This window comes from Notothenia coriiceps, unplaced genomic scaffold, assembly GCF_000735185.1.
Source record: "Notothenia coriiceps isolate Sejong01 unplaced genomic scaffold, NC01 NC01_scaffold00007583, whole genome shotgun sequence".
In the NCBI taxonomy this organism is placed as follows: Eukaryota; Metazoa; Chordata; class Actinopteri; order Perciformes; family Nototheniidae; genus Notothenia; species Notothenia coriiceps.
This window is the reverse complement of record NW_011340284.1, coordinates 434,223-446,212: the sequence shown is the minus strand read 5'-3', so window position 1 is coordinate 446,212 and position 11,990 is coordinate 434,223. Positions and strand designations below refer to the sequence as shown.

General features: G+C 41.6%; 1 protein-coding gene across 1 annotated transcript; it reads right to left on the bottom strand.

The window, feature by feature from the left end:
• Positions 1-937: 937 nt before the first annotated feature.
• On the bottom strand, positions 938-6,967 carry LOC104944163 (ATP-binding cassette sub-family A member 2-like; the record flags this gene model as incomplete). Its single annotated transcript, XM_010769651.1, has 3 exons — positions 6,926-6,967; positions 1,426-1,546; positions 938-1,228 (listed from the first exon to the last, which is right to left on the bottom strand). Coding segments are annotated over exons 1-3 (454 nt in total), but the record flags the coding sequence as incomplete, so codon positions are not given.
• Between the last annotated feature and the right edge of the window lie 5,023 nt (positions 6,968-11,990).

Genomic DNA, 11,990 nt, shown 5'->3' with positions numbered 1-11,990 from the left:
TGGAGCATAAGAGAAAATCGACGGTGACGACCCACTTTGATTCATTCAAACATTCGAAAATGCTTTCTGCTGCTGCGGACAAGAAAGCCAAACAACTCACGTTCACGAGGCATCAACCTCCAAAACCAAGGTACTTCACCTCACTGCACACAAGAAGAATGTTGCTACTGAGAATAAAATGAGGAAATACAGCCTTTTTTATCCTCTTTACTTCGCACAATCATGATGCTACTCTTCTTGGCGTTATACCTTAATATTAAAATCAATGCCATACTGGGAACAAGTCCTCAGAAGCTGTTGGAAGCCAGAACTGCATGTGGAGAAGATGATTAAATCATCAGCATAAAACACAGATGAAAACAATGCTGGTTTTAGTTTGTTAGACCTCAAAGATGCACACAATGGGTTTTTGATGAGACCAAACTAAAGTACTGTGTTTCTCAGGAAGAAATCCCTCCGGATTATAAAAGACCCCCATCATCCCAGCCACAAACTGTTCTGCCTGCTGCCGTCTGGCAGGCGCTACCGCAGCATCCGGACTAAAACCACCAGACTCAGAGACAGTTTCATACCACAGGCAATAAGACTGTTAAACACCTGAACTGTTGAACCAACATCCATAACATTCGTCTGCTACTTAGTAATTATTTATCTTTTTCTCTAATATATCATTCCAATAACTTGCATATAGACTCTTTTTGCACTCTTTCACTTTTTTAAACTATTTTTCTTTTTGTATTTACTATTTACTTGAACTATATTTTTCTGTTTATCTGTATTATTGTGTTGCACTGTTGGAGAAGCCTGTGACCTAAGAATGTCATCGACATAACTACACTGTAGCTATGTTCGTATGACTAAATAAAGAACCTTGAACCTTGAAATCATGAGTCTCAGTCAAGGACTCGGCACACATGCTGCTGTATTTCTGTCTTACCCCTCAGAATGGCAGAGTCTGGCTCCTGGCCGCTGTCAAAGAGCGGACAGTAATCTCCATAGAAGTCTGCGTGGAGCCCCCCCTCATCGCCCCTCACTGAACCAATGGACGAGGAGGATTTGAGAGATGACTGGCTCTGGCTCATGGTGGAGCTCGACATCAGATTACTCAGCTCCACCTCCGGATTCTCACTCTCCACTGAAGGTCCAGAACCCTCCTGTGGCAATCCCAGGCCAGCTGAGCCCACTGAGGATTTCCCCACTGAGCTTCCCCCCGGGGACCCCTTCATGTCTGCCAATGGACAGAGAGGAAGAAAAGTAACCAGTAACCCTGGAGCCAAAGAATAAAATCAAAAAGGTCTCAGGTCGGAGCTTTAAATCAGAGCAGAAATCTATTAGTGATGGGAAATTCATGGATAACCTTTGAAAGCAAAAAATATGGGAAGGTGTTGAGCTATCTGGAAACCTGGGGGAAGAATGTGCTCTCACCAGCGTCACTGTTCTCCAGAGATTGGTCCTCTTCAGACACTTTTAGGAACACCTCCTCCAGGGTGGTGTCCATCACCCCGAAGCTGGTGAGGGCGAGGCTGTCCAGACTCTGCTCTAAAGCCTGGAGGCACACATAGCACAAGAGACACTCAGATAACTGTACAATGAGCTCTCTCCTTTGCCAAGACCCACAATAACACCACAACATGGCCTGTCATTTATATCCGGATCAATGGTCACATTTATACAGTGGAGGAAATAAGTATTTGATCCCTTGCAGATTTTGTAAGTTTGTCCTCTTACAAAGAAATTAACCTGTTAAATTCTAAGCCTGTTTTTCAGGTCTCAGGCTCGAAAATGACATTCCCAGAACAAATGACTATATCTTCCCTTTTAAAAGGGGTAAATGCATAATCTTTTTTCTCAAAGCAATGATAAACCTGTGAGTTGGATGTAAAAAAGTCAGAATCAATATAGATTTTTTTTATTTGAATATAAATTCAGATTGAACATAGTAAAAAAATGTTTAATTATAGTGTCCGTCCAACATTTGTTTTTTATTATAGTGAAAACCACCCTTGAAGGATGAGATCGGAGACTAAAAGCTTTAGGAATCCAAACTATAACATATAATAAGTACCCTGTATCAAGATTGATGCAAAACAAGTACAATTTGACCTTTTTTGAGAGATCTATAAAAATAAACCCACTTCTGGGGTCATTTGGGTGCATTTTCCATGTCTCTGGCCTCCCTCGTTCGATTTTGATGATTGAGATCTCTTTTTAACTGTTAGAGCCAAAAAACATTACCCATTGGTGAATGAGTGCTGCGCACAGTGTTACCAACTTGGTGACTTTCTCGCTAAATCGGGCAACTTTCCAAACCCTCCGGCTACTTTTTTTTGTCAAAAGAAACTAGCGACAAATCCAGCTACTTTTTCTGGTGTTATTGGAGACTTTTCTGGTGTTTGGAGAATATGACGTGATAGCACGTAATTGTTACACAGTTACTTTCCCTGAGCCCCTCCGCCTTCACAAAGCACTCACAGGTAGCCTCGCTAGGCAGCTGCACTCGAGCAGAGAGGTGGCAAAGTGACACAAAAGAGACACACTACGCGTCCAGACTGAATATTAATCGCATGCGCAAAGCCATTGATAGTCCCGCCCTGGCTTGCAGTGTGTCTCTTTTGGGTCACTTTGCCAGTCCCAAGCCCAGATAAAGAAGGAAGGTAGCAATTCCATCCCACATAACAATTATTTTGATTAAATGTGACTAATTCTTTAACAATACTGGACAAAATGTATGTATGTAATGTTGGAGTAGACAAAGCATTAAAGTCATCAAGTCTTTTTTTAATGTTTGGCCATCGCCAAACATTAAAAAAAATAAAAATAAGAATCAACAGAAGGAAGTTCATTTGTAGTTCTAAACAGATTAAGGGTGTTTTTTTTCCACTTTTTGTCTCTCCTTCGGCGTCCGTTACAACTACGTGCAAATTGCTAAATATGCAAATTAGGCGATGATGTCATTTAGCGACTTCTAGCTACTTCTAGGACAGCCAATAGCTACTTTCCTTACTATGGAGTTGGCAACACTGGCTGCGATACACTCTGGTGGATAACATTAGCAGCTAATATTAAATCTCCAATTTTTACATAAATATGGAATTATGGATAGTAATAATATTAATATTAGTAATAAGCTTTATATTTGTATAGCACCTATTACAAGAATTGTAGCCAAACTCGCTTCACAGCAGTTCAATAGACACATTAGTATAACCTGACAGGATAAAAGCAATGTAGAGGAGCCGCTACATTTCAACACTTATATTCACGAAGATTAATACATGAAGACTTGTGACTCGGACTTGACTTGGACTCTTCTTGGGTGACTCGGACTTGGACTCGAACACAGGTAATGATGACTCAGACTCGACTCGGACACTCTTTGGGTGACTCGCAGAGGTGTGGACTCGAGTCACATGACTTGGACTCGAGTCAGACTCGAGTCACAAATTTGATGACTTGAGACTCGACTTGACAAAATCACAAAACACTTGCGACTCGACTTGGACTTGAACACCAATGACTCGGGACTTGACTTGGACTTGAGCCTTCTGACTTGAGGTGACTTGATACTTTAATTCAGAGGTCTCCCACATGCCGATCACGAGATGCCGCTAAAAGAGCAGACTCTCGTCGGGGAGAGCAGAATCTTCAGCCGCTCCTACTCTTGCTGAGAATCCTTGCAGGCAGGGGCGGGACTTTATTTAGCTGGGCCACCATGCGGCCAATCATATGCGAGGACACACTAGGATCATACCATTATGTGAAAGAAGGGTGGGAGACATTTAAATGCAAGCGCGTCGGAAAAAGTCAAGAAATGAGCGAAAACCGAAAAAAGAAGCAGCAGATGTCTGCATTTCAATGATATTGGAGAAAGCAAAGCTGAGTGCAGGATTTGTAAAATGAAAATAACCTTCAGAGCAGGGTTTTTTTTTGGTAACCACTCAGGATTTATTGTCAGAGGTGGGAGAAGTTCAGATCCTGTACTTGAGTAAAAGTATCAGAGTGTAGGAATACTCGGTTACAATAAAAAGTCCTGCATTCAAAATGTTACAAGCAAAAGTACAAAAGTACTAGCATCAAAATATACTTAACGTACCACCTGAAGTGGGATCTAGATTTGGATGTTCTTTTCCCCATAAAGACCACCTTGCTGCACATTATCCCTTGCATAAAGATATATTGTGGGTCCCTTATAACATGTTGTACACAGTGGAAATAAACATTCTGGTTACGTCAACATCAGGGATCTTATACATTGAACTCCTTCTGAATCAAACCNCCAGCGGCTCAGGAAGAAATCCCTCAGGATTATAAAAGACCCCCATCACCGCTGCGGTAGCGCCTGCCAGACGGCAGCAGACTGAACAGTTTGTGGCTGGGGTGATGGGGGTCTTTTATAATCCTGAGGGATTTCTTCCTGAGCCGCTGGGAGTAAAGGTCCTCCATGGATGGCAGCTCCGTCCTGGTGATGTTCTACGCAGTTTTCACCACCCTCTGTAAAGCCTTACAATTGAAGGCGGTGCAGCTGCTGTACCAGGCCGTGATGCAGCCAGTCAGGATACTCTCTATGGAGCACCTGTAGAAGGTCAGGATCCTCTCTATGGTGCACCTGTAGAAGGTCAGGATCCCCTCTATGGTGCACCTGTAGAAGGTCAGGATACTCTCTATGGTGCACCTGTAGAAGGTCAGGATCCTCTCTATGGTGCACCTGTAGAAGGTCAGGATCCCCTCTATGGTGCACCTGTAGAAGGTCAGGATCCTCTCTATGTTGCACCTGAAGAAGGTCAGGATCCTCTCAAAGGTGCACCTGTAGAAGGTCAGGATCCCCTCTATGGTGCACCTGTAGAAGGTCAGGATCCTCTCTATGTTGCACCTGTAGAAGGTCAGGATCCTCTCTATGGTGCACCTGTAGAAGGTCAGGATCCTCTCTATGGTGCACCTGTAGAAGGTCAGGATCCTCTCTATGGTGCACCTGAAGAAGGTCAGGATCCTCTCTATGGTGCACCTGTAGAAGGTCAGGATCCTCTCTATGGTGCACCTGTAGAAGGTCAGGATCCTCTCTATGGTGCACCTGTAGAAGGTCAGGATCCTCTCTATGGTGCACCTGTAGAAGGTCAGGAACCTCTCTATGGTGCACCTGTAGGTCAGGATGCTCTCTATGGTGCACCTGTAGAAGGTCAGGATGCTCTCTATGGTGCACCTGTAGAAGTTGCAGAGTATCCTGGAGTCCATGTTGAACCTCCTCAGCCTGCAGAGGAAGAAGAGCTGCTGTCGAGCTTTTTTGGTGATGGTGGTGGTGTGAAGAGTCCATGTCAGGTCCTCAGTGATGTGGACACAGAGGAACCTGAAGCTGCTGACTCTCTCCACCGTAGTCCCATTGATGGCGATGGGGGCGTGTCCCTCTCCCTGCTGCTTCCTGTAATCCACAATCAGCTCCTTGGTTTTGCTGACGTTGAGATGGAGGTTGTTGTCCTGGCACCAAGATGTCAGGTTTTCGACCTCCTCTCTGTACGCCGTCTCATCGCCGTCGGTGATCTGGCCGATGGCGGTCGTGTCGTCAGCAAACTTCTCGATGGTGTTGGAGCTGTGTGTGGCCACGCAGTCGTGTGTGAACAGGGAGTAGAGGAGAGGGCTGAGCATGCAGCCTTAATAATAATAATAATAAATGATATTTATATAGCGCATTTCAAGGGACCCAAGGTCGCTGTACATGGTGGAAAAACAAAACAAACACACAATCAAAGGACAAACAAAAAGTAAAGGAAACCGGGGGAACAAGAAAGGGCTAGGACCCGAAGGCCAGGTTGAACAGGTGTGTTTTTAATGATGATTTGAAGATGCCCAGGGAGGCAGCATTACGGANCTCAAATCATCGCCAGTACACCTCAGTGGGATTTCCTGACAGCCCCCACATTCAAAGGAATCATATTCGAATAAAAGCCACACAGCGATTGTATGGTAAGGTATTTGTAAAAGAGAAAGAGGACAGACACTCATAAGACAGACACCGCATGCCCTTCTCCACAGAACAGCCTCCTATCACACTTATCGGATTAGTTAAATCACACTTTGACTCCAGAAATTATGCAGTAACGAGAAGACTTCAAATGTACAAACGCTTTGGAGGCATTGATCCTAGAAGAGTACATCTTCTTTTCTAAAAAAAATGTTTTAAAACATTTCACCAGACGAAACCCATTTGTTCTCCTCAAATTGCGCTTTTATCACACATCATCCAGTCAGCTTTAAGACTGATCAAAGTAATTAATCCCAACTTTAACTATTTTCAGAAAAGATTGTATAGGAAAAACTACAATTCTACCAAGACCACCGTATATTCACATTTAGGTGGGAAAACAGCAACTCTGCATCTTACTTGTCAAACGCAAAGATCAACCCACGTGCTGACCCCAAACATCCCAGGGTTGTCACAGATTTTTTCAGCAACAGACTGCTTTGCGCAGCAAACACCAACACAATGTTTATAAACTACTATCTTGGCAGCCTACATCTAAAAACTGTTTGTCATTATGTACTGTAACGTTGTGACTTACCATATGTGGGTGGAAACGTGGTAACACAATTATGCCTACGATTCACTCAACATAAATATCACATTGTGAGAAGAAAAACACACGTACCCATTATTAGCTCACTCCTGCTCCAGGCATCGGCAATCCTTCAAGCAGCGATCCTGGAGTCCAACTCCAGATGGTCTGTGCCAGGAATGTAGATGTGACGAGCTAGGATGCCACGTTCGACCACTCGAGTGTTCCCAGGCCTGACCGTGGTCTACTGGCATAGTGGACCATCCGGACCACGCAGGTCTCAGAATGCAGCGGCTCTTCTGGTCTTACAACCTTCCAAAGTTGTTCTTCACACACGCCGCTCTCGCTTTCACCTCAACTGTCATTCCCGAGATACAAACCGATTGCTGAATCACTTCAAGAGCATGGTACTTGTCTACCATGCTGCGAGGTTTGGCCCTTCTCTGACTCCGGGACAGTCGAATTCACATCGGTACACCCGCACCGCCGTCGCTCTGACTGAAACAGCTCGCCTGTTTCTCACTGCGAGGACGCCATGGTCATGGCCGTCAGCAATTCCGTAGAGTTTGCTACTCGCTCCAACAATCTGAGTACGGACAGAACTCGAGACGTCCCTATGCATATGGAGCAGAAAGCTTGACATCTCGCGCGACTGAAAATAATCTCTTTCGACTCACTTACGAGCGATAGAATACAACAACTACTATACTAAATAAAGAGTGCTGGCTCTGTAAGAACTCGAAACCGTGGTAGCACTTGAAATGTTTTAGCTCTATGAAACCTGATGTACTTATATGATTCTGTTTTCTTCAAGGTTGTATCTTCCTGGTCGAATGTACTTATTGTAAGTCGCTTTGGATAAAAGTGTCAGCTAAATGTAATGTAATGTATCCTTTTTATTGCGAGATGCTGGGTGTACAGGAGGTTGTCCACTGTGCAAGTGTTTGTCATTGACACAGTTTGCTGTCCAATTGTTCCCTCTCCTCCCCAATGTGGACAGCATCCCTTTTGCTTTTCCCTTGCATCTGTTTCATCGGCACCTTCCCCCCCAAGTATATTTCAGATCTGTGGGAAACACTGAGGTTGTCCACTGTGCAAGTGTTTGTCATTGAAACAGTTTGCTGTCCAATTGTTCCCTCTCCTCCCCAATGTGGACAGCATCCCTTTTGCTTTTCCCTTGCATCTGTTTCAGACAGTTTATACTTTTTTCTCTGAGCAGTTGGAGTAGGGGGGCTGAAGTACTTCGATTTTTTTTTTGCGTTTTACTTCGCTTCTTCCATGTCTCCTCTTGTGACAGAGGAAGTGTCTCTGGTCCCTCAGATTGTATTTTGTCTTCAGCGTATGTTTTTGAAGGATGCACCTGTTTTTTCATTATTGCAACGCCCTTGAGTCTTCCAACCACAAACTCTTGCTGAAGCTGGAGAAAGTCTCCTGCTCTTCTGTGCAATTTTGATGAAAGGATCACTTTTTGTTGTTGTGCGCAACCAGTTCTACAACAGCATTACTGTCACAGGTTTTGCCAAGATCTTTAAGCATCAGACCTGTCCAAAGAGGCACAGTACCAGTGTAATGGAGAATTATTTCCACAAGTGCCTCACAATAATGAGGATTTGGCTGGCATGCTCCGTTTGCGTCATCCTCCTTCCCTGCTTCCTCCTGACCACCTCTTTGATAGGAGCAAAGAAAGAGCATGATTTTGTGAGAGATCTGTGCATGTCTTCAAAATCAGCAGGTGTGTGGTCTTCGTCTTCATTTTTTAAATTGATATTTTCTGACTTATGTGTCCGTATGGCCTCCTGCAGTGCTGAAAGATGTTTCTTGCACCAATTAGTTTCAGTCTTTGATGAAAAAACATGTACCATACACCTTGAAATTGACAATACCTGGCCAAATACAGTAGCATTTTGAAGGAGGGCAAACAGTACAAAAAAAACAGTTTTGTCTCCTTTCTGCACTGAACCATGGACAACTTCATACTGATCAACTTCAGCATGTGAGCAGCACAGAGGTGTATTGCTGTCAGCTGCACTGACCGCTGCCCTTGGAATTAAGATAAGGTTTTAAGGTATAATAAGGTATAAGGTTTTATAGAATAAAGGTTTCACAAATCTGAAACTGTGTTATAAAGAATGTTTAAACCCTCTGGGATAATCCAGTCCAGATTTGACGAGTCTAGGTCTAGTGGTTTTAGATCAGGACCTGGTCTAATGTGGTCAGGATGCGAAAAAAGCACTGAAATCTCCCTTGTTTGTATTTTCACAAATAGAATAAAGGTTTCACAAATCTGAAACTGTGTTATAAAGAATCTTTAGCCTCTGTGGGATAATCCAGTCCAGATTTGATGAGTCTGAGTCTAGTGGTCTTAGATCAGGACCTGGTCTAATGTGGTCTAGATAAAAAAAAAGCAGCAAAATCTCCCTTGTTTGTATTTTCACAAATAGAATAAAGGTTTCACAAATCTGAAACTGTGTTATAAAGAACCTTTAGCCTCTCTGGGATAATCCAGTCCAGATTTGATGAGTCTAGGTCTAGTGGTTTCAGATCAGGACCTGGTCTAATGTGGTCTACATGTAAAAAAAGCAGCAAAATCTCCCTTTTTTGTATTTTCACAAATAGAATAAAGGTTTCACAAATCTGAAACTGTGTTATAAAGAATCTTTAGACCCTCTGGGATAATCCAGTCCAGATTTGATGAGTCTAGGTCTAGTGGTTTTAGATCAGGACCTGGTCTAATGTGGTCAGGATGCGAAAAAAGCACTGAAATCTCCCTTGTTTGTATTTTCACAAATAGAATAAAGGTTTCACAAATCTGAAACTGTGTTATAAAGAATCTTTAGCCTCTCTGGGATAATCCAGTCCAGATTTGATGAGTCTAGGTCTAGTGGTTTCAGATCAGGACCTGGTCTAATGTGGTCTACATGTGAAAAAAGCACTGAAATCTCCCTTTTTTTATTTTCACAAATAGAATAAAGGTTTCACAAATCTGAAACTGTGTTATAAAGAATTTTTAGCCTCTCTGGGATAATCCAGTCCAGATTTGATGAGTCTAGGTCTAGTGGTTTTAGATCAGGACCTGGTCTAATGTGGTCAGGATGCGAAAAAAGCACTGAAATCTCCCTTGTTTGTATTTTCACAAATAGAATAAAGGTTTCACAAATCTGAAATTGTGTTATAAAGAATCTTTAGACTCTCTGGGATAATCCAGTCCAGATTTGATGAGTCTAGGTCTAGTGGTTTCAGATCAGGACCTGGTCTACATGTGAAAAAAGCACTGAAATCTCCCTTTTTTGTATTTTCACAAATAGAATAAAGGTTTCACAAATCTGAAACTGTGTTATAAAGAATTTTTAGCCTCTGTGGGATAATCCAGTCCAGATTTGATGAGTGTAGGTCTAGTGGTTTTAGATCAGGACCTGGTCTAATGTGGTCAGGATGCGAAAAAAGCACTGAAATCTCCCTTGTTTGTATTTTCACAAATAGAATAAAGGTTTCACAAATCTGAAACTGTGTTATAAAGAATCTTTAGACCCTCTGGGATAATCCAGTCCAGATTTGATGAGTGTAGGTCTAGTGGTTTTAGATCAGGACCTGGTCTAATGTGGTCTACATGTGAAAAAAGCACTGAAATCTCCCTTGTTTGTATTTTCACAAATAGAATAAAGGTTTCACAAATCTAAAACTGTGTTATAAAGAATCTTTAGCCTCTGTGGGATAATCCAGTCCAGATTTGATGAGTGTAGGTCTAGTGGTTTTAGATCAGGACCTGGTCTAATGTGGTCAGGATGCGAAAAAAGCACTGAAATCTCCCTTGTTTGTATTTTCACAAATAGAATAAAGGTTTCACAAATCTCGAACTGGGTTATAAATTATCTTTAGACTCTCTGGGATAATCCAGTCCAAATAAATCGGCTATGCAGCAATTTAAGAGGTTCAAACACGGAGGATTGTTCTCTCAGCGCTGTAAATTGAATGTCCCTTAACTTTCCCCTTAACTGCTGAATCGGATGCTCTGAATCGGAAGCCAACTTCAGCGTCGTGAAAAAGCCAACATTCGGAATACCTTCCCTAAAAATATATTTAACTCAATAGTGGGGGGGGGGTTACATTTCTACTTAAATGTGATTGTAATATTGAGAAATTGCCAATACAATTATCTAACTTTCATAAGCAAGCCCTGCTGGCCTAGAAACTAATTTACAAACACCATTTTTCACCAACCAATTATTATATTTGGAACAACAGGAATATTCAATATAAAAGAAAATCTCTATATTATGAAAGATGGGTTGAACATGGTATTTTATTAGTTAGACAACTTGTTAATAATGATGGGAAATTACTAAAATACAATGAATTCCTTTCTAAATGTCACCTACCTTTGATGCTTTGCCAAGGAGTGTGCTGCAGCTTCTCCGATGTTCAGATACTGAGGTTTCAGTTGTTAGTCTTTCTAGCAGTATACTGTATATTCCTTGGTGAAGTGGACATTACCAAGAATAAATGCTCAAACAGATATATTAGAAACTGCATTCAAACTGTAACTCTGCCCAGAGGAAGATTCTTCTGGGCTTCACTTTATGGAGACATCTATTGGAAAATAATTTGGTTAATTGGAAACATAGTGTTGCTCAATAATAAAGTTAAGGAGCGGAGGTTTCTTTTACAGACAACATATCCATCAAAAAAGACACTGCAAAGATTTGGACTTGATATTGAATATTCCTGTACATTTTGCAATCTACAAGAAGAGACTATTGGCCATTTATTTTATGAATGCTTTTATTGTAGAATATTGTGGTATGAGGTGGAATGTTTTATTTGGAAAAAGACGGGACAAAAGGGTCCAAGGACAAAGACATTCTTATGTACTTCAGGGATGATAGTATGGATGCAGATTTTATCTTTTTGGTGCAGTTAATTTTATTTGTAGGGACATTTCATATCCATAAAAAGAAATGGGCTGACTCCAAACCACATTTTGTACAATTCTATGAAGAATTTAAACAAACAAACAAAAAACATTAGGAATAAGAAGGCAATCAAAACTAATTTGATATTTGAAAAATATTGAATCTGAAGTGTCAAAATGTATTTTTCTTTCCTTTTTTCTTTACTGTATGTAAAGCCCCTGGACTTTGTCTGTTGTATGTCAAATGTATCATGTATGACAATTGAATAGATGAATGCAAATTACAAATAAAAAAGTATGTAGTAAGACAACATTTTCAAATCTTTAGTAAGCAACGAAATACAATACTTCTGGCTTTGTGACAGCCGTGACCCCTGCCTCCTGCCCCAGCAGTCAGGGGTGTATTTTTGCTTTTATTTTGACATTCCCTATCCCTGTAACCCTATTACCCAATATATTACAAAAAAAAGTGTACGCATGTTCCCAGGTCATAAATAAATAAAAAATAATAAAATACCCCACCAATTTATTTTTTG